The sequence below is a fragment of the Passer domesticus genome, chromosome 18 (genome assembly GCF_036417665.1).
Source record: "Passer domesticus isolate bPasDom1 chromosome 18, bPasDom1.hap1, whole genome shotgun sequence".
NCBI classification, from domain to species: domain Eukaryota; kingdom Metazoa; phylum Chordata; class Aves; order Passeriformes; family Passeridae; genus Passer; species Passer domesticus.
The window spans coordinates 11716365-11743044 of NC_087491.1; the positions used below are offsets into that span (position 1 = coordinate 11716365).

General features: G+C 43.2%; 1 protein-coding gene and 1 long non-coding RNA gene across 28 annotated transcripts in view; one reads left to right on the forward strand and one right to left on the reverse strand.

Moving 5' to 3' along the window:
- The window catches only part of STRBP (spermatid perinuclear RNA binding protein), a 73276-nt gene that overhangs the window by 7650 nt on the left and 38946 nt on the right, over nt 1-26680 (reverse strand). For 5 of the 13 annotated variants that reach the window (XM_064393764.1, XM_064393765.1, XM_064393763.1 and 2 more), the window contains exons 13-17: nt 25834-25995; nt 24929-25063; nt 24269-24409; nt 23582-23705; nt 19688-21721 (exon numbers count right to left, since the gene is read on the reverse strand). In XM_064393764.1, coding sequence (XP_064249834.1) covers nt 21540-21721; nt 23582-23705; nt 24269-24409; nt 24929-25063; nt 25834-25995 — 744 coding nt within the window. In that variant the 3' untranslated portion in view covers nt 19688-21539. The other 8 variants (XM_064393776.1, XM_064393770.1, XM_064393769.1 and 5 more) reach the window with 5 other exon arrangements.
- The window catches only part of LOC135283211 (uncharacterized), a 63000-nt gene continuing 37082 nt past the window's right edge, over nt 763-26680 (forward strand). For 13 of the 15 annotated variants that reach the window (XR_010349064.1, XR_010349060.1, XR_010349061.1 and 10 more), the window contains exons 1-2: nt 9596-9701; nt 18390-18473. This is a non-coding gene — a long non-coding RNA (uncharacterized LOC135283211). Of the gene's footprint in view, nt 1211-1278; nt 5039-5520; nt 9702-18389; nt 18474-26680 lie in introns of those variants that run through there. The other 2 variants (XR_010349062.1, XR_010349054.1) reach the window with 2 other exon arrangements.

Genomic DNA, 26680 nt, shown 5'->3' on the forward strand with positions numbered 1-26680 from the left:
TGCGTGTTTGTGCTGTATCATTAAGTTCCAATGGCCTCAGTGTGGGAGCTCGAGTGTCACAATCTTATTTGTGTTGCAGAACTTCTTGGCAGCTCAGGGTTCGCAGCTGGAAGTGGATATTCAGGATCTATCGGAAAGTTTTACCTTTAAGCATTGCTGGTAAGCCGTCTTGAAATTTATGTAACTACCTCCCTGACTTTTTTTAGCTGCCCTTCTTATCTGTGGCAGTGATATAAAGTTCCTGTTATCTAGAGGAGGATTTCACTCCATCTGTTCAACAGCTTGGCTCACATTCATCCAGCCTAACTTTAGACACTTTGGAGGTGCCTAACATAAGAGTTTAATCCAGGGAGGTTTTCCAGTCCTCGGCGGGTGCGGGGGCAGCTCTGCGGGCGGGCGGCTCACCCAGCCTCGTGCCCGGAGCCCTCATGGATCAGGGAGCTCCTGTGAGCCCACAAACTCAACTGAGAATCCTTCCTAAATAAAAAAAAATACTGGAAATGAGCCATCAGTGGACACTCAGGGGGTTGATTTCTGTTTTAATTTTTCCTCCTTTTCCCATCACTTTATTGTGCAGTATTTTTCCTTCTGTATTGCCAAAGACCATCAAGGTCTCTTCATACAGAGATTTTGCTGGAATTTACCACTGCACATCCTAATGTGTTTGAGCAACACGGCCATGGTTTTGCTACATTTTCTGCATACCAACAAGCATGACAGTGTAATCTGGGACTGAGGGTTTTTCCTCGGGATAATCTGGCCACAGGCACGGTAGGAAACTCAGGCTATGAGGCGAGAAGGAGGGCTTTGCTCAGGAGCCATGTTTGTTGAGTTTAACATTGAAGTCAAGCGTTTCCTCATGATGGTGTAGGTTGCTGCTGAATGGGGGGTGAGTGGAACCAAAGGTGCTGAAGTAGAACCGGGCTGTTTGAGGTGGATTTAGCCCAGGAGGGGCTCGCAGACCACCCCACACCCTGCGGCCCCTCAAGCCCCGCCGGGCGCCTCCTCAGAGCCCTCACGGCTTCCCGCGCTTTTCGCGGGGCCCGGGCCCGCAGGGAGCTGTGATTGGCTGGCGGGTGATTGGCAGCAGGAGCAGCCCTGGGGTGTGGAGGCGGCCGCGGCGCCATTTTGTTTGCTGTGGGGGCCGTGGAAGCTGAGGCGCAGTGCCGGGGGAAGGAGCCTTGGGCAGGGGCTGGCCGGCGGGAAGAAGGTGCGGAGTGCGGGCACACCGCTGCGCTGCTGGGCTGGAGCGGAGCAGCGGCCTTCGGGCGGGGCGGTGCTTCCTGAGGGAACCATGCAGATCCTCCCAGAGCTCTTCCAGTGTCTGTGGGTGTTAGAAGAGCACCGGGGCAGCGGAGGACAGGAGAGCTTTAGATCCAAATAACCGCTGGACATGAGTGATACTTTGGGGAAAACCTGTACAGAATGCATTAATGCCCCTTGTGGAGAAGGTGTAAAATTTTCGCCTTAATTTGCACGGGGTTTAAATGGCCTCGTCTGTTGTTTTCCCCTTGCAGACACCCCTTAGGCCCCTCAGGCTGAGGCAGGCAGTGGTTCTTCCCAGGCAACAGCAACAGCAGTCTTTCAGCAGGAGGTGGGTGATGTTCATGGCAGCCTGTCACAGGCAGGTTTGAGCTGAGGCCTCCTGAGGTGGAAACCTTTGAAAAAGGCTGTGAGAGCTAATAAAGTGGAGCTGTTTGATCTCTAATGTGATGAGTGGCTGCTGTGGGCTGTTGTCCCTGTGGAGAATCTGCATGAGAAGTCAGTCACACCACTGACTGCTGGTTAAGTAATTCATGGGTTCCTCCTACAAATCTGATCACAAAGTTGTATCCTGTTCTTGTACAAAAATTATCTCCTAGGAGGAAGTGTAGTAAAATTGAAGTGTCTTGGAAGTAAATCTACGGGATGTGTTTCTAATACACCTTGAACTTACGGGTAAATAATTCTGATCCTCTGTTTATTAATAACGGTTGAGATAGGAGATGTAGCATACTTTATAGCAAAAGTTTATCACAGAAGTTTTTCAGAATACAAAAACCATTAAATGTTCCTTAAAATGTTAGGGCAAAAGTATTTTTTAATCAGATTTAGTGGCTTGAGTTACAGCTGTAGGTGATGGGAGTTGGTCTCTTGACATCTGACCTTATGGGCCCTTGATGTGTGGCTTAACATGGTGGTCACTGGAGGGGATCAGGTGCAGGTTGTTTTGTGGCAGTGAGCAGGCTGGTTCAGTTATGGAATTGCAGAGGTCCATCTTAATCAACAGCTTGTGTGGCAAAAGTGATGATTTTAGGAAAGTGCTGCAGTGTTTAAGATGGAATCGCAGCCACACTGGGCTCTGAGGCTCCAGAAGGTGCAGAAGAGATGAGACTGCAGGCTGCCAGCTCTGAGCAGAAGCCCTCCTCGTGCTGAGCACAGTTAGCGTGTGCCATGAAAACATCCAAGCTGTGTGTTTAAACTCCCTGCTGTGAGCGTCTGTTCATGCACAGAGCTGGCAGCCTGGTGGGGAAAGGGGCCTTGGAGCCACAGTCGTGAAGGTCATTTGGGAGGGGACACTGGAATGAGTCCTGATGCAGTTTTCTGATGTGGCTGGTCAGTTTATGCCACATAGGGAAAAGAAACTGCTGTGCAGATTTTATTCAGTTGCTGTGCCTGAGAAAGGCTGGTAAAGGACTCGCTGAGATGGCAGTGCTATGTCACTGTCAGCTGTCATGGTGTAAGCAAAAGGGGTTTATCACTTCTTTTAAGAACACCACAGCAAACCACTGTGGTTTTGGCACAGGTCTTGGCTGCCCGGAAAACGGGAGTGATCTAATGCCTTCTGTGTCTGGAGGCTTGGCTAGCTTAGAGAGTGGTACGATGGTAATTAATACTCGTGCACCAGAGAGAATGGGTGGGAAAGAGGAGGAGGATGAAGGCTGGGTGCTTGCCGAGCACTGTGTATCTGAGCTTGCCACCTACTCAGGGCATGGCAGAACTGCTGCATAATACCACAGGGAATCACTTGAGGAACAAGATGGAAGAGGAGGGAAGGGTTTTGCATGAGGATGATTATGCGTGTCCCTGAGGTGATTTTTGTGTGGAACAAGGCAAACCCACAGCCAGAGGTGCTGTGGGAGCCTGTGCCAGACTGCTGTGAATTGTAGATAACTTGGCTGCTGCTTGTGGACTTGAACAGCAAACTGGAGTTCCTGGGTGCCCCCAGCTTCAGCACTACAGGAGTAGCCTGAACTCTGAATGTCTTTAGAAGTTACAGGTGCTGCACATTCCCATAGTTAGGACAGAGTGAGGAGACCAGTAATTGCTGTCACTGGAAAGTTCCAAATTCCATTCAAGTTTTTATTCATTTGATCTCAGAGAGAATAGTTTAATGTACAGACAGAAGTTACATGTCTTCTACATGTAACAGCATCTTTCTCAAGCCTGCATAGTTCTTTAAACCCAGGATAACTGACCTGAGCAGCTCCCACCCCTGTCCATGTGCTTGCTTTGTGCTGGATGCAGCAGTCCTGTGGCTACCTCAAGACTTGCAGTATTGGCCATATAGGAGTTTGTGTGGAACTGCTTTGCAGGGCAACATAATTGGATTTACTGAGCTATATTTTGTCATCTTGCCCTGGTTTAGCCTTCCCCCTTCTACTGTAATCCAAAGTTACCCAGATCTAAAAAAAAAAGAAAAAAAGAAAAAAAAAAGTCCCTTTGAAGGAATCAGAACCAGCAGAGTGCTGAGCCTGCCTTTACTGCAGGCAGGAAATCCCACCTTTGGTGTGTACTCAGCACCTAAGCAAAGGAGAAGAGGGAAGTGTTATTTGTGCAGGGTATGTGACCCTTTTTTGGGATCTGAAGACCGTTTTAGGATTTTGCCTCATGTTCATGCCTGGAGCAAGAAAATGGGCCTTTTGTTGTAACTTTAACAAGAGTGCACACAGGCTTTTCACAGCATTGCAAATAAATGTGCTGGAATGTATAGCCCAAAGTGAAGATGAATTCAGGGCCCTGAAAGCAGTAGCAGCTCCAGTTTCTTTCAGTTGATTCTACCAAGGATTGGGGTCACAAAAGAGAAGGATAATTTACAGCTTAGCAAATGGGAAAAACTCTTTCTAGCTGACTTGCTGGAACTCAACCCTGCAGCAAACCACCAAAGTCAGCATTATGTCGTGAGCCATTAAGTGAGGTGACACTTCTTGCAGAAGAGGGCTGCTGTTTTGGGCAGGTTTATAGATGCAGCAGTTCTTTGCACATGGAAGTTACAGGCTGGCTTGTTAGTTGCTTAACATAGACTTGGACATCAGTCAATCAGTATTTTTTTCCTGCTTCCTCTGTAATCAAATACTCTTTTCCAAGGTGATGCTGATTGCAGCAAGGTAAACTGGACATCTTGCGTGTTAAGCAAATGGTTCCTTCTGCATGGATCCCTTCGGTGCTGTGCCAGCAGGGGATGGGGCAGTCAAGCAGTGTTGGGGAGGGCCTGAAATGAAGGAGCTTTCTGCTGCAGATTTCACTGCGTGCATTCAGCTGCAGATACATAGTGAATCTGAGAGGCACTGCAGGGTGCCGAGGAAAAGATGGACTTGGTATTTCTTGGTTTGCAGGGGGTTAGGGGAGGACGGGGGCCACGGCTTCCCTGTTCTTCCAAGCAAGATACTCTGTAACTGCCTGGCAAAGTTAGCTTAGCTACAGCAGGATAGGAATAAAACTGAGTAGGAGATGCCAGGCATTTTCTCAACGAGGAGAGAAGGATGTGCCAACCTCCTTTGCCAGCCTAGACCCAGTGCTGTGTGGCTTCTCCCATGTCCCCCTCCCATACTGCCCCTCTCCCATTCCTGCCAGGCCACAGAATGCCCGCCAGCTCCTGGAGCGGGCCCAGCTCGCTTTGAGCTGTCACTGACCAGCAGTTGCCAGGCTGCTGCCGAAGAGCTGACAGCCTTCTCAGCACCTCAGAGATGATAATCCCAAGGGAGCTTTTGGAATGACCTCTTAGTGAGCCAGCTAACATCAGGCACGAGCACAGACAGGCATTATGCTAATACAGTAGGTAAGACTGACTTCAGTTTCAGTTAAGTGTTAATGTTTTCTTAAGTGACTGTCTTCAGTGCTTTGTGGATCTTACTTGCTAAATATTTGATACAGCTCTAAATTTTAAGTGATGCATGGTTTCTGTGTTTGGTATAGCTGTCCCTGAGTAGCTCTTTGTGCTTTACTTTGTGCATTACTGACTTGTCTGCAGTATGCCAGCAGTCTGGACTGGCTGCACACTGGCCTGTTGAGGGCAAAAGTCTCACACCAAGTCCTGGTCCAGTTATCATACATTCTAAGCTGTGGGATTTCATACATCTCATTTCATTAAGAGCAATCTCAATTATAGTCAGCTCATAACAGTTTCTAATCCCTTCTCAAGTCTGATCTCCTCTGAATTTGATTAATGACCTCTGCACTCAGACTTCAATTTAGCATTTCAAGATCAGAAAAACACTTCTAAGAAAAGTAAGACTATATGTTCACTGACTTCTCTTCCAGAGTACAGCTGGGTTCTGTAACTCCAGGCTGGACATATGTGTATATTCCAGTAAATCTTACCATGAGTTGCAACCTCAAGCAAAAAACACCAGCCACACAATTGTCATGGTATCCCCAACTCCTGCCCTCAGTGACTCCGGACAAGGAAATTGCTTGGAATTGCTTTGGACCTCAGAGGACAAACTGGGACCACAGGAATTTAAGAAACACAATGAAATCAGAGGGGTGGAGAGAACTTTGAAAGAACCTTACTTGTTCTTTATGTGTATAATTTACCTTTTAAGAAAAGAAACACCCAGTTTTTCTAATTGGCTAAATACTAGGAATTGTCCAGATTTCTTTCTGGAGTGAAACTTGCCTTCCTGGCTGATCACAGCTATTACAGCCTTCTCTGGGCTTTTCTGGTACTGCTTCCAAGGCAAATCCCCAGAGGCACTTGTGTGAAATCCAGTAATGCTCTATTCACTTTCACCTCTGTGCAGGAATGCATTCTGCTTGTTCCAGCATAAAGTGCTTTATGTTTGTGTCTCCAAGTCGTCTCTGCTAACGCTGCAGCCTTCGGCAGCTGCCTCTCCTTTCGGCTGAGCCCGTTACCTGACTCAGGCACAATGGACTCTGTGGTTTGGCATCCCAGGCTTCAGGACCCCCTCGCAGGCTGTTTGTAACCAACCCCCCAACCAGTCATTAGGCCATAATTCCTGTTTACAGAGATAAGTCTTTATTGGAGCTATTGGAAGCAAATGGGACATGGTTCCAGTTTTATATACAGAGACGTCTGTAGTGTTGGTTACAACCAGTGGCAATGACCCGAGATTACAGTGCAGACCGTGTTGTGACAGTCAGTAACAGTGGCTGGCGTACAAACCACAGCACAGAAGCCAAATGAAGCCAAGTGTACGGGGTACAGCAGCACGGAGGGAGCAACTGAAGGTACAGAGAGCGTTCCCTTTACATCTGTACGCTTTTTTTGGCTAGTGAGTACATACAGCTCAATTTAAAATTCACTGTGCAGTTATTTTTCTTCCCACTCAACTGCTACCAAATTAAGAAAATCTGAGTGTTCAAATTACATTTTTAGTGCTATAAATAGCCATGGTTGTTGCCAGATTACTTTATTTGAAATTGCTTTATTTATAGTTGGGAATAGTTCAGTCATCATTGTTCTCTAGTGATTACAAATTGGGAGAAAACGGAAGTATTTTGAAAGCAGTCTGTAATTAGACCACAAGGATCTCTTGTACTTCATTTGGAAGTTTAATTCTGGGTAACTTCTTTGAGAGAGATTTATTGGGAAGAAAGATGGAATCGTCCACCATATTACTCATTTGTGGACTTCGTTCATAGTATTTAAGGTTTCGATAGTTTATAGGTCATACTTTTTATTCAATGCCATATCCAATCTTAGTTCAAAAATAAACACTCCATCCTCTGTGGATAAATAAATCCATCTCTTGGCTGCAGGTCAGACCTCTATTGGTGAAAGAGATTTAGAAAAATAGACCTTTTCTTTAACGTTTAATACTCTGACTCACAAAGGAAAAGTGAAATTCATTCAAGTCTAGAAACAAATACAGTACAAGTGATTTATAGAATTGCATTACTTCCCTCTACAAACTTGCTGAGCATGAAACACTGCCCCAAAGCACTGCCTCTGTTTTTGCCTTGTCTTGGAGAAGTAATTATCATCAGAAAAGTCACATCAGACTGCACTGCCAGATTTCCTGTCAGAAGGGCTCTGCCTCCTGAGGAGTCTTTGCTTAGGAATTCTTTAGATGCATGGATGGTGGTGGTTTAGGGTTGCACAAAGGATATTTTAGCCCAAATTAGCAGCAGTTTTAATTGGTTTGGTTGATGGTGATTTTTGGTGGGTGGAAATTCAGCCATTAAACAAAAGCCTGTGAGTTGGCCTTGGAAAGCACCAGCCTTTCCTCAAAATCTCCACTTGTGACACTGCTTCCCACTGATGTCCTTCTCAGCAAGGGGCTGATACATTTGGCAGTAGAGGTTTCATGCTCAACTTTGTCACTAAGAACTGGACAGGACTTTAAAAGCATACAGCCCACTGGGACTTGCTCTGCTGCTGTACTTCAGTGCTGTGGAGAGCCCCCACCCCCAGCAGTGTTGTCTCTGAGAAGTGCAAGTGTCCCAGCCTGGCTCTGGGGCAGCTGGAGCACGGTGACATTCCGGAGTGGAAGCAGTAGTTAAGCACCAGTTACTGGCCCCTGCAGAGGCTCAAGAGAACAGAATTGCTTCGTAGAGAGCTGGTCAGCCTAAAAAGCTTAGTCAGTTTGATCAATAAATATTGACTTAGGGTTAGGATGAGAAATAAGACACTGCACCTTGGAACTGGAAGACAGAGTCAACTTCCTCCTTTTTCTGTCCAAAAGGAGACTGGCTCCAAAACGTTTGTCCTTAAGGACCTCTGTGATGCCTGACAGATAACTCATTATGTGTGTATGAATGTACCTGTCCCCTTTTGCAGGGACGGGTAAATGTGTGACTGGACAAAGCTTGGAGGCTTTTTTCTGTGATTTTTTATTTTTTCAACCATCTGCTCTGTGTCATGTTGTCCCTGAAGGCATGGTTACCCACTCCTAAATTATGCAGCATTGCCCAGAGAATGGCTCTGTAGTTGAATATGCTCTCTGCAGTACAGCCTCCTTTTTCTTCCAGAGTATGTGGATTTCCACACAATAGATGTTACCAGAAAACTACACTCATCTTTATCATGTTATTTTGAGCAGGGAAACAGTGATGTGAGTTTAAAAACACAGGAAAGAATCTGTACTGCAAATCAGAATTTTTGTAATTAAATTCATAGTATCACTAACTTTTCAAAAGCTGTACTGCTCTGAGTGCTGTTCTCTAGCCCACCGTTATTCTCCTTTGAGCAGAATGACTTTCCATCTGCTTAGAAACAGTTCTTTGTGAAAAGAATGACAGAAGAATACTGTCTCTCTTGCCCTGGCTTTGTTACTTTTCAGGACACCCTTACAAGACTCACATTCTGTTGGGAGTGCAGCAATACACACATTTCAGTATGCATAGATCATTAAGTTGTAGCAGTGCCAGTAATAAAGCAAAACTTGCCAAGATGTCCTGTTCCTCTTAATTAAGCTTGATTTATGTGTGCCTTTTGACTTAAGATGCAGTTAGTGTCCACTGCTGAGATGATGCAGTACCCTGAGTAACTTTGTATTGATTATGCTTCTGCAAGCTTGTGCTTTTGCAAGAACACAGAAATGAAACTCCAGGAAAATAAAGAAGTACATCAGGTTGTTTCCATGGAACACTGTTAATCTATTAATAGCAGCTTCAAAGTATGAAGTTAAAACTTACCTTCTGCTCTACTCCCATCGAAACAGATGAGTGCTATGATTAACTCCCCTTTAGCTTAAAAAATAGAAGTGGATAGAATATCAAAATACACTTTGCTGGTAAGATGAACCTACTTTGTCATAAGGAGTTACACCAATATTGGTGACCTAAACTGGTCACTGTGGGAGCAGTATCTGCTTTTCCTTGTTGCCATGCTCCTCTGTAAAGGCAGCTTGTCTAGAATACTGTGGGCATTGCAGAAATAACTAACTACTATTCCTTCTGAGGAAATTACTACTATTCCTTTTCATCCCAAAATTCAGTTGTGTGCTCTGTACACTGCCTGGAACTATCTCCCTGTTCTGGGTAGGACTGCATCAGGAAACAAATTTTGTCTACTGGATATCTTGTATTCCTCCTCTGGAAAACCAGCAAAACTGGACTTGTTTACTGAGCAGAAAAAATAAATTAGTCTCCTTTAGCAGCGTCATTAGCAGCCTTTAGCCTGCTGTATGGATAGATTAAACCTCTTGCCTAATTTCACTAGTTGTTGAAAAAGGAATCCCAGCTCTCCCTGCTCATAGTACACAAGGTTGCTGGCTTTCCCCAGCACACATAAACCTCCTGGTTTTACCACAGTCTGTCTTAATGGACTTGGAAAAGGCAGTGCAACTTTCCCTCCAACTTCTATGATACTCTAACCTCTAAAACTGGAGAAGGACATTTTCTTCCATTGTTACCTTTTCTCTCTCTTGCCAGAACCAGGTGCATTCAGAAATCCTGTGTTCAAGCTGATGCTGCACTACACCTCACGAACTGCAAAGCAGCATAAGGCAGCTGGAGCTTCTAGGTCCTGGTTAGAGGTATGAATGAGGCTTAAGTTTAATCAAATAAAAATTAACTGCGGCTTTTACTCATTCCAACTCTCTTGAGCTAACCAATGAAGGATAGCGAGTTACATTTAATTAATGCCTTTTAAAATTAAGTGTTATTTATTCTACTAGAGATAACAGTCCAGAGGTTTTCACAAATGTGCAGTTCTGGCTGGTGAGAAAACATTTTGAAGTTGTTTACTTACACAGCATAGAAGAGACTGCAGCTTTAATTATCTTCCTGCCCCAAATCTTTGAAGTTAGAAATCAGATAAATTCAGTCTCGGATAAATTCAGTGTCTACAGTTAAAAATTTTAAATGTTCTTTACATTCTTGTAACTCTCACTTCTTGGTGGATTATTAATTCAACATGGAAGAGTACTCCCCCTGAGAAGGCTTCAGTCTGTACAAGAGTTTCTATAGCTAGGCTTGATGGGTTCTTTTCAAGTACACAACTACTAAACTACCTGTGGTACAGTATATATGACCTTAAATTGTACAGAGTTAAGGCACCAAATACAGGATAAAACAACATCCAAAATAAGAGATATGCTTTAGAACTGCACATCTCCACACACCACTTTTGGACATTCAGCTCCTCAAAAACATCAAGGTAAACTATGTGGTCTGAATGTTTCAAGCAATCTCAGGAACTGGATTAAAACCCCCACTTTACTGAATTTAAACCTTACTGTCTGATGAACTTTTCTCTTACCTACCTCACAGCACTCACAGTAAAGCACTGCCTTGCCTACACAGCGTCAGACTGGTGTGGGAGGAAGAGCCCCCTTTCTCCTAGGAAACCCCAGAGAGAGGGGTAGACAGAGGAACAGGCAGATGTGTCCTGCTTGTGCTTTTGTATTATCTCACGTATCAGTTACAAACCAACAAGTGAATCCCATATCTGTGAGCAGAAAAGGCAAGCACCACAATACCTGGACATAAATAGGTGTGGATTCAGATGACACAAATAAAGCTAAGAAGGCATTGCTCTGGGGTTAAGCAATGAAACAGTTTAGTGCTGACAATTCTCCTAATGCCAAATACTTAACCAGTAACTTAAATATGTTCAAAAGAAAGTGCATGGGAAACTGCTGCTGTGGTCCATAGGCACAGGACTTCAGTGCTGAGTTTCTCTGGTGAAGTGCTCCAAAATGACTTTAGCAGAATTTCCATTTCCAGTGGAATGAAACCAACAAGCTGTTAGACAAGCTGTCTCCTGTACTAAGACAGCAGATTCAGCTACCCAGCCTTTTTGCTCTGCTTTAAACAAGTCAATAAAATATCTCATTTTTCACTGGATTATTCAGCAGGAAGCCCAAGAGGGTCTGTGTGCTGAACATTGGAGCTGAGTTACTGTTTTTTGAGACAGAACAGCCGTTCCTAACAGAGCTCCTCAGTGTGCCCAGCACAGAGCTCATTTTCATTCTTTTGATGCCAGAGAGGCAAGGTCTTAGTCAGCTTCATGACTGAGAACAACAATCTGAATTTCATGTTTACACATCTCATCATGAATCCAGAGGAATCCACAGCAGCAGAGCTCCTCTGCTGTTTCCCTGAGCCACCGGAAATAGGAGCTGGTTTTGTAAGCTGCTTTGTGACTTGGAACTCACTGAGGCTGGGACACAGTTTTCCCTTCATTAAGTAAGAGGCAACTGTCAGAATTTAGCTAAAGGCAAGAAGTTCTAACACTGAGTGAGCATATCTTGGTATACCAAGCACAAGAAGCAGAAGGAAACTTCTAATTTTGTCAGAGGAAAGACTGAAATACTCTCTTGTTGTTTATATGGATTTGGAAAGATGTTCAGCTATCCCACCTCTAGACTGGCTCAGAAGTACAGATGCAGAATTACAAATGAAGCAAGGGACTTTATATCAGGGAGTTGGTGGCAGAAAAAACAGGGAGTGCCACTCTCATTCTCCAAGGGACATTGCCAGGCCTGGATCAGGGATGGTACATTAAAGCTGCTCACATTTATTGCCATTTTGGAGATAAAGAAGTGACAAGAGAATGATGTTGCATAGCTGAACAGCCAACAAACAGAAGATTTTTTTCCTAGACTACTTGAAAAATCTTCATGCCCTTCCTCCTGCATTTTCTACATTCTAATAATCTGAGGAACTTCTTGTCAGGGAAATTGTTCTCAATAGCTCAATAAAAGCAAAAAGCCTCAAATAATTTTAGATTTGTGCACTTCTCCCCAGTTAAGCTCTTTCAGGGGCTTGAGGGCACAGTCTTTTATTAAGACACACTTTAAATAATTTTTTCCTACCAGAAGGCAAGTGTTCTCAAAGAAAGAATCCTTGTCTCCAGAGATGAGAGATACTGGAGCAGTTTTCAGATCTTTGTTAATGAGTAGAAGTAGTCCTCTGGCACATGAATAAGTTGAAATATTTGTAGGAAAACTGGTTCCTCTGAAGTGCTTCACAGTCTGATTAAAAGTTTTTAAGAATCTAGACTTATATGTCACAATTTCATAATTTGAGAGAATAATTTACTAGGATTCTAGAAGATGATCAAAAAAGGCAGAGCAGGAGGACAGACTTCACAGAAGCAAAGGTATTTAACAGCAGTGAAAGTTGTGGCAGCAGCATTTACAGCACATTAAGTGGGGAGCCATGACAATTGCTGAATCATCTAATTAGCTCACACTGGCTACACGACAGCAAATTAGACAGATTAGGAACCACCTACCCAGGCACTAAATTGCCTTTGTGAGGGTTGGATTGTGCACCGTGTCCAACAGAAATTGCTTGGGCAACCGAGGCCTCGTGTTACACATTCCCTTCAGGAGCACAGGCTGGCCTCCCTCCATCCAGCTGGCGAGACGCCCAGCAATAAGGTCACTGTGTTCCAGCTCCTGAATGTGTGCTCAAGGAAGACAGCAAGCACTGGCAGAGAGGGAACACCATGGCAGGAAGCACCACATACCATGCTTTGAGCTAGCCAAGCCCTCCAAACCAGTCTGGTTACTCTAAACCGTTCTCTAGGTAGAGCCTGCTTGGAGGAGTCTCTTGTGGCTGGCAAAGTAGGACTGAAGCAGACCCCTAAAGCTCATGTTTCTTTTTGCAAAGTCAGTGGTGATGCCATTCATTTCCAGTAGAGAGAACGCATTAAACAGTTTGAGTCTTCATTGTAAATCTCTGGTTTTTAATCCTTTAAGTGCCAGACACCATCTCCCAAAATACACATGATCATCTGGTTAGCTAAAACTGGCGTTAAGGTGGGTAGTGTATAGGCACAGACTTTCCCTGGGCTCCTATATATAGATGTACTAATTGAAAGGAACTTTTCAGATTTCTTTTCCATGAACCAGAAATTTGAACTGTAAAATACCATTTCTGCTCCACTGAAAAGGTACTTCAGAATTGGTAACGCTACTGGCAGTTGCACAGAGCATACACAACCAGATTTATGTGTTTGGCTCTTGGGTGGATGCAGAAATGCAAAGCTCAGTAGCTGTAACACAGACCTCCAACCTCACAGAAAAGGCAGTTCAGACCAAGCTCCTGTGAGGAGGCTTTTAAAAGGAAACCTAAAAGTATTATGCAGAAAAAGGAGTTCCTACTTCTGCTTTAGCAAAACCATGCTTGATGCAACACTGACGAAGCAGATGTTACCCAGATTACTCATCAGATAATAGCCTGATATTAGGCTAAAATCTCCTGAATGAATTGGCTGCTCTCTCAAACATGAACACATCAGACACTTCAGAGCCTACTCTGTGACCCTTCAGTATATGGGGCCAGTTTGCTCAAGTTCCACATGAATGACTGGGGTTCCCAGGCAATCATGTGCCTTAGGGCCTTATCTCTGATTCCAGGTGGCTGCAGAACCCAGATTTAGGAGTCTTAGTGTGTTTCACATATCAGAAAATGGTTCTCTCCTACTGAAAAGAGGCAGCAAAGGCAAGGGGCCATCTCAGGCATAACTACTGCAAGGCTTTACTGCATTACAAACAGCAGGGTATTAGAGAAATCTGGAGAAAAAAAGATGCAAGAAAGTTGAGATCATTTAAAAAAACAGCAGGAGTGTGGAAAACTTAGGATTTTAAGAGTTAAAAAGAGTAATAACAGAAAAATACAGAAATTCACAGTTAAAGCAATTCTGCTGGAAAGAAGTACACATGGATTAAGCTGCCAAGCACAGTCCACAAAGAAGCAGATCAAATGAGAGTCAGCAAGATGTTTATTATCAGTCCTTGAAGTGGACAGTGCTTGTCAGGCTGACAGCAGTTAAGCTTAGGAAAGGAATATTCAGGAGAAGTTCATTACAATGCACCTTGGTGCATATAATATCCTCTCTGAAGGAGCAGAGCAGCCTGCTGCTCCAGGATCAGCACTGCTGGGCCTGCCAGCCTTAAAAAGGACTGAACTGTAGGTGAGCTGTAGATCCAGCCCTGAGTTTGCACCTTGAAGATAACAGCAGATGGAAGCCTGCCCCTGAACAGGAAGGACGTTCTGATTGCTCATCAGCTGTCCTGCAGATGTCATGGAAGGGATTATGTGTTTCCAGGGCCAGCCCCTGGAACAGTTCCTCAGATCATTTCCCAGGTGCAAGTTCAGGAGCAAAGCTGACACTATTGAACAGCTCTTTTTCTCTTACCAGCCTATGCATTATACCCAGAAATATCCTGAGGAATGGATGGACATGCAGTTACGTACTGAATTTGATGATTCAATATTAAAATCAAATATAGTTTATACTTGCTGTTAGTGTTTTGATGCAGACCTTTGGGCTTGATACACCACTACATATTCTGTACCAAGTGTGACACCAGTGTCAACTGTTACCAGTCAGGGGTTGTTCGTGTTTTCATCTCTGAACTGAGACCCTAAAATGCTAATGCATCATCATCAGCTTGCTCCCTTTTGCTTTTTTATTTTTTAACCATTTTTATATAAAAAGAGTTGTTTCCAGCAACTTCAAGTACTGCAAGTACTGCACTTCTGGAGTACTGTACTGTGCAACTTTGCATAACGCAAGGTTTAAAAGACAAATAAAAAAATAGTATTTTAAAACTACACATATCATGTGCACCAGTAGGTCATAATCCAAACCCATTTTAATCTAAGTAGAATATTGTTAAAACATTTACTAGAGAACTGAAAACAATTATTCATGGATGGCTGTATCCTAATTTCCAGCTGTAGAAAACCACAGCTAAGCAAAGGATTCACGCAGAGATAAATCCCTGCCTGCCTGCCCTCCTGTCCTGCACTGCACCCACAGGAGGGAAGCAAACCTGGCTGCTTCCTGAATTAATTTGACCTCATGTAATTTGATCTCTGCAGATTTTAACTGCAATATCATCAGAGTTGTTCACTCTTCATTTGGAGTTTAGCTTTAATGGTTTAGGGAAATAGTTTCTCTCATTATTAGTGTCACCCACTGCACTTAGCCAGAACCAAGGTGTGCATTCAGAGCAGGCCATGGCCTGGCTTTGGTACCTACCCAAACGTGTCCACAGGGATGCAGGGAATGCAGTGCCTGACACAGCAGTATCAACACAGCTTTTTATGCTACACAGGAGAAAAATACTTGAAGGAGAACAGTCTGTTGATAAAACCATACAATTTCTTAAGTGTTAGGTAATATTTTTAAACTGAAACTGGAGTATTTGAATTGGCCTTGAGAAATACAAAGTTGGGATTCAGACCTATGTATTACTTCTTTAAACACTGAGTTAACAAGACATAATAAAAACGTGCCATATACAAGATTGTCACAGGTATATGAGAATTTTAGAAAAAAAGCAATAAAAATATTCTTTAAGCTGAAAATAAAATCTCTTACCTTTTATATCACGATCTCAGCTTACAGTCACTACATTTCTGCTTATTTTATACAAGTGCATATGGCTATGAAGGTCCGGAGAGAATGAGAATAAAGTGGAATTAACCTGCTGAAAACTGCTTAGAAGTCTTAAGCTGCAACATATAGATGTTCCAATACCATTTAAAAAAACATTCACCTTTCAGTTATTGCTGATTGACAATCTCAAAATATCAACATACAAATATTCAAGAGGGAAAAAACTCAGTAAATTTAGAGCAGCAATGGTTTTTGAACTGGACGTTTCTCAAGTACTGTGTTTTCCTATCATTTGGATGGTGATTTTAAGAGACACAAAAGTAATGCACTTGATTTTCAAGTTCAGGCCTACCATTTTTGTGCCTCATATCAATGATGTGGGAAAGAGAGAGAATATATAATTGTTACATTTTGGGATAAAATATTATATTCTATTTTTTTTCTGCCATTTTGCTACATTTCATGTCTGCTGACATGCACAATGGTACAAAGCACTGCTGCTTCAGGAGTGACCATTGCACAGCTCTGTAGCAACTTTGATAGGAAACATGCAAATACAGTATAGTATCAAAATTCTGAAGGACTTCAGTAGTGAAAGTAAAGGCAGCTTTCAGTGCTTGAAGCAGCACTCGACCCGGGTTGTGCCTTGGTTTGGCATTTGGTTTTCCCCCCTCAACACACCAGTCCTTCCCCTTCTAGTGTAAAGAAATAACCAGGAGTATATAGACATCTATTGCTATGTACCCAAAGAGAGGACTTGTGGCTTGGACTAAGTATTGCTTTTCATTACATGGAGCAAAGTTCAAGAAGTGAGAAAAACACTTTAAAAAAAAAAGAAGGAAAAAAGCTCAGATCCCATGTCTGAAGTTGAGAAACCTCAAAACGAGCCACGTTTTTCTTGCTTTTAAGACATGTACAAAATGCCATTTGGAGCCACACAACCTGATGGTTCTAGAAGTCAGAGAAGAAATCTTGAGGGCCCAAGTGAATAATAAAAGGTGCGATGCTGAGAGGCTGGCAATAGGGACTGTCAATGAAAAAACCACCTACAGTGGGAGAAGAGCAGAGAAGCAAAAACCTCACGTTAATTTCTGAGACTGGCTGAAGCTAAAGCTCCATTTAAATTTCTCTGCTCTTTCAGCTGCAAGTGGAATTTTCATTGTAAAATGGGCACTTTGAATTCTTTGAAGGTATTGAAACATCTAACACTTCCAAGGTTACCACTTTCTAAACAAAGAACTGACAGCTCATTCATATTTTCAGTAAAGCAGAGAAATGTAAAATATGCAGCAAGGGGGCAAGTTTACAATGTGGTTAGTAACTCCCAACAAATGACAAAAAATAAAAAATGACTTCTATAAATCATCTGAAATGACTGCCATCATGTTGGAAAAGAGCATAGCGCCCTTCGTGTCTTTGAAATAAGAAGTTGTTTTTGGCTTACAAATGTTCATTGTATAGAATTGGTTCACAGAATATTTTGTTTGGAATTTTACAAAACTAGGGATTCAGGAAAAAAAAAAAAAAGGAAACTACAAACAGTTGCCAATCAGGGGAACTCCAAAAGGGGGGGGGGGGGAATGTGTGCAGAGGAAAGATTCCTTTAATGAATATTTGATTAACAAAAATGGGCTCTGATCAGCCATGCTTTTTCTGCTCCGTGATGGCTTCCTTTCATCCATAGGCCAGCAAAACAGATCAGTGATTTCTGAGCACCTCTCAATTTGGCTCCATCCCCGGCCCTGCTCTGTGTCCGTGGGTGACACCAGGCTCACCCTCCTGGGCCATCATTGATGATTTATTAAAGTACCACCGACACCAAACGGAAGCGAGAGCCACGGCAGGAGGAGAACCATGGAAATGTGAACACATTCCTAAGCACAAATACTCAGCTTAAGAATAACAGCTGCGGTTAATTCCAGGGAAAGCAGCTTGTTCTATAAGCCACCCCTTATTCAGCTTTTCTAAGGTTTCTCTCCCTCTAAGGGGGCTGTGGGGAGGAGGAACTTGACACTGCTTTAAGCACCGCTCTTACAACACCCTCAACACAGACAGAGCTCCCCTTGCCTCAGCAGCAGCGGCTGTTAGAGAACAGGGGACGGGGCAAATCTGTGGAAGAGCAGCAACTAAAGCCAGCCTATGGAAAAGCAACGGGCGAGGGCTGAGGAGAGAGTGCAACCAACAATGCTGCTTATTTGTGGGGTGATACCTTAATAAAGACCACTGGAACCCCTGTTAGTGCCCACAGCAGTCCACAATCCATGGAGACTCCAGTCGTGGAGCTGGAGCCTATCCTGGAATTTCAGACAGGTGCACACACTCCTCGTCAAAAAGAGGATTCTGAGTTTGAGAACCAGCTCATAAAAAAGTACTGGCCTATGGCTGAAGTGTGTCACTTTTCACAGCAGCACTCAACAAGAACTGGGACAATTAAATAGCAAGTTTTCATGGGGACCTTGTTGCTGCTTTAGATTCTTATAAATGTAAGGGGGAAAGGAGACCCTTTGGTTTAATATACAATTGACAAATAAAATGCTTTCTGTAGAAATGGTGGATGGAAAATCAAGGGTGGGCAGACAATCTTAAAAGTGAAGAAGGCCACAAGAACAAGTGGAATTTTTTTCTTTTTTTTTTCTCTTTTTTTGTAAAAACAGAAAAGAAAGGAAAACATGTAGTTTTTGAGCTCTAAAGAACCTGATTGTAACATTATTGTTGTCCTTTCTCTGGGCAATACGGTGTAAGGTGTATCCCTGGAATTGCATCCTTCTGTGGGAACTTCCTTTGATATTGTTTAATACTTGTTTCACAGAATGCAGCCTTATACAGAGACAGAGTAATTCCCTTTGTTTCATTTGTTTTTCAGCATTTTGTGTATGAGTGAAAAGTCTTCTTGGATAATTAAGACTGTGTCTAAAATCACAGTATGCTGATCTATAAGGAAACTCAGGTACTGATGCTTAACTATAAAAAATAAGATAAAACAATATTTTAACCCATATTTTACTAAGTTTATTACACACCATAATATTTACAAAGTTAAATGTTAACTGTAAAGTTTCTATCGTGTTTTTTTATTATTATTGTTATTTTTGTTTTTTAAAGAACTATGCCCTGCATTTAACAACCCTACAGCAAATACAGGTCATTAACTGAGTCTGTGTGACTGCATTAGGAAACAGGCAGTACTCTTGTGTTACAACAAAACAGTTTATTTGTGATCAGTGTTTTATATTCTATACATCCTTCACAAATTTAATTTTACATAATCGGATACTTCATTTAAAACGTAAGATTTAAGCTTCTAGTTCTTCCCTATAACAGAAGGCTGGTATAAGTTATTTGAAAATGAGGTAACATTTCACAGAACATTTTTTTCAAGTTTTAGAGAACTAAATTTGCATTTTGTTAAAATCAAAAAGTAGGAAAAAGATGTTTCTTTACAAATGACTTTGCTCAAGTATGTGTTCAAAGAAAACAGGATAAAAAGGCTTTTTTTCTTCTAACATTCTGTACTGTATTGTGTTGTTCAATCAATAGGAATTAGCTTCTGCCATTTGCTAAAAGAATGAGTAGTGGGGAACGGGGTAAGTTGGGAATTTCATAACTGGTAACAGAACCATTCTCTTGGGTAAACCTACAGAGAGAAGAAAGGGAGAGGACTCCAAATAAGTTCAGCAATCCAAGAAAGTCAGATAAGAGCTTACAGTAGTGTTCTCATTAACCTTTTCCAGATCAGTCAGTCAGTGTGATGTCAGGGTGCAGAGTCCCATAAACAGTAACACTTCACCACTTTGCTCTATTTCAGACAGATGGTTATAGCTTAAAGTCTGCTTTATTTTTGTCCTGGTGTTTGGTAAAATTAAGGAAGTGATATTCTCAAAAGCAGAGTGTGTATTTGGACTTGAAGCTCTATTTCATAATCTTTATGGTAATTAATCTCTACTAGTTTGTTCTACATTGAGGTAATTTCACAGGCCAGTTGCAATTGCAGATATTCTAGACAGGCACTGCTGTGCATAAAATACAACTCACAGGGAAACTGTTCAGCAGTTTTGATCAGCATCCAGGTAGGTCAGCCAAAAATCAAGCACCTACAGTAAATTCTGCATCTGCTTCCTTATTCTGCACTTCCTCTCCTGTGTTGAAGTAGTAAATCTGGAAAGATTGACATCTGCCTGATTTCATTATTATTTTAGAGTTCTTGTGGCCTCACAAACTTCTGCACAATTAAACGTTTGTTTGGTTTTTTAATCTTGCCTATTTAAATTCTAGTATTTAACCTATGTATCCATTTAGAAATCACAAAGCAGCAACAGCAGGTATTTCAGAGCACCAGATGATCAAAGTGAAGTTTCCCAACATGCAACAGCTTACAAAGGCAAAGAGACATGTTTACCTTACAGCCAAAAAGCATTATCCCAGAACTTCGCATCACAATCATAAGACATTAAGAACAGAAATTCTTTATGTGAAAAATGGGGGCATCCAATTCCACAATGCTTTGAAGTCAGCGATATGTCACATATATACACCTAAGTGCTTAAAATCCAGCTCCCACAATAGGCATAATGAGAAAAAAAAATCCCAAACCAGAAGGAATGAATGAAAAAAGCAAGAAAAGCTGCAGGGAAACTTGGTAACAGTTGTATTCCTGCCTTCAGCAGGGAAAGGAGTCCTCATGTCACAGTGTGTCACTGCTTGTAAAAACACAGACATGCAGATACCAGTAATCCTAGTTGTACTCTGAGACTGTTGCTTGAAAAGAACCAAGGGGGTTTTCAAAAAATCCATACCCCAAACTAAATTCCCTTTCACTTCTCTCTGAAAAAACATGTTGCTGTTCCTTGTGTGATGCACCACAAAGGACAACATCGATGGGACAGCCCTGCTGCCAGCTGTCCTTCTGTCAGAGGACAGGGCCAGTGAGCAGGTATAAAACTAGAGAGGTTTGCTCCAAACCTGGGGGAGAATTCCACACTGAACACAGCCCATGGGCCCATTCTCCCTCTCAGTACAGAAGGGACCAGCTGGTCCCAGTCAGGCAAAACAAACATTTTCCATAAAGCAGCAGCATTTTTGCCCTGTTAGAGCTCATACCTCTAGAAAAGTCATGTAATTGACATTTCAAAATATATTTAACTTTTATAGTGATATCAGGGGAGTTGGTATTGCCCAAGTTAGACAGATTTGGGAGGAATGACTTATTAAAAATGGTAAAAAGCAGAAGTTTCCCATATGAAAAACTCCAGGCCTTGAAACATGCCAGTCATTTAAGCAGCAGACTGTGACCAGTCCCTGCCACAGGAGAGGCTGGTGGGACTGGTCCTGGTGGGCTCACGTTGTGTGTGCCAGGACATATCACTGACTCCAAAGTGCCCTGCTCCCATTGCCACATAAACCTCATTCAAAGTAACCAAAAGGGCCGGTTAGAGGAATGCATTGTTAGTCCAGCATAAAACAAGCCAGTGGGGAGGGGGAAGCCGAGTTAAGGAAAACCCTTCCATCACAGCTCTCTGGTTATCAGCTCATTTTACAATCTCCATGAAACCAGTGCTTTGCCAGCCTAATAGAACATGTTTCATAGTGAAAAGCATTGTGGCAAATGACCGTGCCCTGGCTGCCTCACAGACTCATTGCTACCAGTACCAACTACCCAAAACCCATCCTGGTGTCTCAAGCAGTGGTGTTTTAGCCTGCAGGGTGGGGGGGTATTTGCCCATAGACTTCAAAGAGTTGACAGCATTAAGGGAGCTTTGTCCACAAGTCACTTACACTTGGGGACAAACATTCCACCAATGTTACTGTAATGCTGTTGAGCTAAATCTGGGTCAGAGATGCTGAAATAGGCCCTTCGGTAGTCTTTGAATGGAGCACAGACTGGCTGTAAAAAGTAAGGGAACTACTTGGACTGGGTTCCAGTATGAAGGGAACAGGCAATTAGAACAAGCAGTCCTTCCACAGACCAGGCAAAGCAGAGGCAAAAAGCTACTCCAACCAAAAAAGAACCACAAGGTTATGGCATAAAAGTGGTGTTGTTGTCATGGTTTAAGAGCTTAAATCTCTTTGAATTTCTCCTTGGACTGCCACATTTGGACTGCCACAACAGTTCCTGCATGATTCCTAAGGGGTTAATGACAGGACTGTACGTACCGTAGGCTGGTGCCGCTGTGCTGTATCCGTAGGGTGCTCCATAGCCTGCAGGAAACACAGCAGGGACGGGGTCATTCCTGCCCTGCCTGCCAGTGCTGGCACACCTGCACAGGGGCAGCGACCCTGTGCCTGAAGCAAGAGCACAGCAAAACCAAACTCCCACCAATACATACAAATATTGCTGAAAACACTGAAGTGTTCCTGTGCACTGGTCAGAAGGACAAGCTGCCAGGGACTTTCTCAGGCCTCAGCATCAGAGAGGTAAAATTCCCTATTTCGTTTCCTCAGCATTTTCTTTTCCACTGAATCCCTCAAGTCTGCACTATCAGAGCATGGAGTTGTCATGACACAGACAGCCCATATTTGCTTATGTTCTTCTTAAAACACAAATGCAGTCTATGCAAAGAACAGTCACTTTCCTAAATTTCCTTTAAGAAGAGAACACTGGATGCCTGTGACAGATGTCACGTCCCCCTTAGTACAGCTCCTGGCTTTCTCTGCCATTTCTAACAGACAGAGTTCCACAGAAGACATGTGAACACCTCCACACAAACAGATCATTTTTCCCCAGAGAGCAGAGTGTGACTCTGAAGTACTTGAGAGAAAAAGCAACACAGGTAACACCAGCATTGGTTTCTACATGTTAGTAGTTCATGAAGGCTTTACAGGTTTTTGGTTTTATTCTGATGAGACTGCTGGTGTCACTCCAAAAAGTAGGAGATTTCTGAGAATAGGAGATGGAGAGAAATAATCTGTGAAGGCCAAGGCCAATAAAAGCTTAACTACAGCAACTGGGAAATTAAACTTATTTCTGGAATAATTCCACACTGGCAAGAAGCATGCCCCTGGCAGGTTAAAGTGTCTCTTAAATGACTCCTCAGGCAGACAGACAGTTCCAAAAACAATGTTAACAGCCATTAAAAATGAATTACTGGGTTTTAATATTTAAAATGACATGACCATACAGGAACAATGAAGATGACATGCTGCCAACAGTGCAGGCAGGAAGGCTCCCAACAGCAGGGCTGTGCTATTAGCACGTCCAAGCTGCTGGAGGGTGTAATTAGAGCTCATGCTGCAATCTGAAAACCTGAACATGAGGACTAGAAGTGTTATTTTTTGGAAGTTACTACTGGGTTTGCTTTGACTGAGGCATCTTCAGCATCTCATTCTTACAAATCTGTGGTTCTTAGAACAAATGAAAACAATGTCTGGATTCCTTTCACATGTCACACACAAACCTCAGACATGCTGTAGAGTCACAAAGAAAATGTACTTTGAAAAGTAATTTGAGGATGGAGAAAGTGATCATTTAATGAGCATTGTCTTGTGAAAATGTGAAATGGGAACCAGAAGCCCTTGAACCTCAGAAGCTGTTTCTGCTAATCAGAACAATGCAGTGCAGATGATGATTCCCCATCAGGCAGAATATGAAAAGAAATTCTTTTATTTCTGGCCACCACAGAAGCTACTATTAGGTGCTTCCAGGGGGAATTAATGTAGAGGTTTTTTGGGAGCTCAGGACTCTTGAGCCTGCAGACTTCATGTTCATGAAGGATTCCTGGAAAAGGCACTGCTAATGCTAAATCAGCACATAATCCAGAAGGTTCTCAGGCAGGAAGAGAGTTTTGGGAATTGTGCCATGGCAGTGAACTATGAAGACAAATCATAAAATAATAAAGCCAGGAAAGCCATTATGCCCATAACTGTGTGCTCTGTGCACACAGAGCTTTGAGCTGCACACTCTGCCAGTTTTCCAGCTCTTTGATGTATTTAAACCCCCATGAAGCCTTCTGCTCCATGTCAGATGGTTAAAGGAATCACTTGCACAGGTGAATAACACACATGAAGAAGAACAGCCCAGCAGACAAATCCAAAACTGTCAGCTCCAAGTTGGTGCCTTACCTGGTGTTATGTATCCAGTAGCAGCAGCTGCCCCCACAAACGCCCCTCGTGTTAAAGCACCTCGTCCTCTGCCTCGAACAGCCTGGACTGCTGCAGAAACAGCTGTATTGACAACCCCTTTAGTCTGCCCAGAGTGACAAAAAATAGCAGTTTAGAGAGTGAGTGTTGCAGGAACACCAGGCCACCTGCATTAAATCATCCCCTTGGAGAGGGCTCTGTAAACACGCCTGATGTGCCAGGCTGGCTGAGCACAGACTGGAGAGTGCTGTGCCAAAGGATGTGAGTGACAGGGACACAGCAGGTCCCTGGCCCTGTCACTGCCTGCAGAGCCCAGCACGTTCCCCATGCTCAGCCCTGGCAGTCCCTTCCCTCAGACTGTGCCTTATTTACCTCAGATTTGGGCATGATTGAGCACTGCTGGCTTCCGAACCTCTCTCTGCTGCTCCTCCCTGCCATTTTTCCCACCTCCTTACAATTTTCCTCTCCTCAACCTACAGCACTGGCTTTATATCTCCCTTACCCTCCTGAGCCCACATAGCTGCAGCAGGACCAGGATTTCACCTCAAACAACTAGCTCACAACAACACCAGCCTGTGTTAACCTCACTTTACCAGAATGCTGCCTTTCTGTATCAAAAACCAACCCAGACTTGGGATAATGGTCCAAAAAGCAAGTTACAGTTCTTACCTGAGGAAGAATCTTCTTTTTCTTGTTATTTGCTGCATTAGGCCCAGAAAACAGTTTTTCAAGTGCTGCTAATGCAGCACTTGCTTTTGCTACTTTCTTGTTTGGGCCTGCACCTCTGAACTTCTGCCCATCTACTTCTACCTGAAAATTAAGACATGAGTTTATGCCTAGTATTGATCCACAGGAACACCATGCTGCACCCACTCAGCTGATGTGCCACCCATAAAGAACTTCAGTGGGAAGAAACATCCTTAGGGTTTTAAGTGACAAATTTCTATTGATTCTAGATTTGAAACTGATAAAGAATACCAAGGTTACCCTGGGAACCAGTGTGTCACAGATACTGGGAATCTGGAAACTGCAACTACAGCTCAAAGAGGACCAGCACATCTGTTGGATACTAGATTTAACTCATAGCTTGGGGTCTTCCTTGTCATGAAGTTTTGGTCAGAATCAGTTTTAATTCTCACTGTATTTTCCTAAAGTAGAAAGGCTATTCCTTTCACCAGCTGAATCCTCACAGCAGCAAAGAGATACATAACCTGAGAAATCACCAATATGCATTGCAAAAGGCAAAAGAGAAAAATGTGAGCTGCAGCAGCAAGTGACTCTGCTGCACCATGAATAACCCCTGAGCAGCTGCACTCCTGCTCCACTCACCTCCATCACAAAGCGCTTGTCGTGGCTTCCCCCTGTTTCCGAGATGAGCTCGTACTTCAGACCTCTCCTCTTCTCATTGAGCTCCATCACTGGGTTTTTGCCACTTGCTGTGAGTATGGGACCCTGAGTTCTTACCTAGAGAGACATGCAGGGTGTTACTGCAGAGCCTTTCTCTCTTCAAAATGCAGCCAAACTTCTGCACAGCTGTATCACAGGTAACACAGCCCTGGCTGCAGCAACCTGCGATGCGGGCACGGCAAAGGGCAGGAGGACAAACAATGGTGTCACAGAAGTCACACCCATTTATTTCTGCTGCTGAGGGCTACTGTCCTCATGGCCTGATCTGGTGCCTGCACAAATAAACATGACACCAGCTGCACTTGGAATTGCAGCCCTGAGAGAATCCAAAGCTGAAGGTGGGACCATGGTGTCAAGTTCCCTGAAATCGAAGGCTTTCACACCGAAAGGAGAGACGGGCCTTCCCAGCCTGCACACGTCTCTGCTGTTCCACCTACTTATGTCCTGGCACTGCCCAGCTCAGACTGAAGAAATCTCTTGCCCTGAGTCACGTGTCTTTGTAGAAATGTCTGTAACTGTTTGGAAAGCAAGGTGAAGCTGAGATCTCAGCACACCAGATCCGTCTGCAATAGAATTCTCTCAGCTATGGATAAAAACGGGGCAGTTCCATGGAAAATACTCCATTTCCATTTCCCTGGAAATTTCTCAGTGGACTGAACATGTATGTGGTTTGAGTTATCCATGATTACACACTGTCTGGAAATTGTTTCCCAACTGAACAAATTTATGTTTTACCATTCTGACAAGTAGAACAGAAAAAAACCCCAATGAAAAGTGAAACCCCAAACCCCACACCTCCATCTTTTGTATTTCAATGCAATCCTCACCTCTAGGGTAGCGGAGGTGTCAGCTGTGGAATTGCCAGTATTATTATTGCTTGAGATTGAAGACGTTGTTTCATTTTTACCTTCAGTATCTGATTTTTCATCAGAACTTACGCACTCCACATCTGCATCAAAACCTGTTGGATACCCCATCGCTTGTAAAACCTACAACAAAGCCCCATGAAAGGAACTGTGACAGAGGCAGCAGAACAGCAACAAATACAAAGCTGATCACAATACAACAAACAGTCCACCATACACTTTAAAAAGGCAGATTGCTTCGAATATTAGTTTTCTCCTATTTGAAATGGAGATATCCATTTCAGTGGTTATCAGTAGGGAATACAGTATCAATTGGGAAAATAATTTCAGGTTTCCAAAAGTGGAATCAACACAAAGCAGAATTTTAGTCTCAAAGATACTCATGAGCATCATTCATCATCTCAAGGATTCCTTGTAAAGTCAGAAATTAAAGACACTGTTAATGGCCTTATAAGGGAATAGTTTCATGCATGATTTCCCTCCTGTGCCTATGGACAGATCAAGAGACAGACTGTGGGGCAAATGTGACAAACAGTCTTGTGAGAATTCAAGCCTTGTACAAGATGGTACTTCAGGAGCTCAGTTCCTTCAAAAACATCCTCCATGAGCAAGGCCAGCCTCTCCCTCAACCAGCTTCCTGATCCAGCTGCACAGAGCTGCCACACATAGGGCAAGGGAAACTGAAAGGAACCTGAAACTCTGCTGAAAATTTAGGGCCAAGAATAAAGTCTGCAAAAATGACTGGTTTGAACCCTGAGCTGAGAAGTGCCTGGGTAAACCCCTGGCTCAGCTGCCATGCACTTGGGGT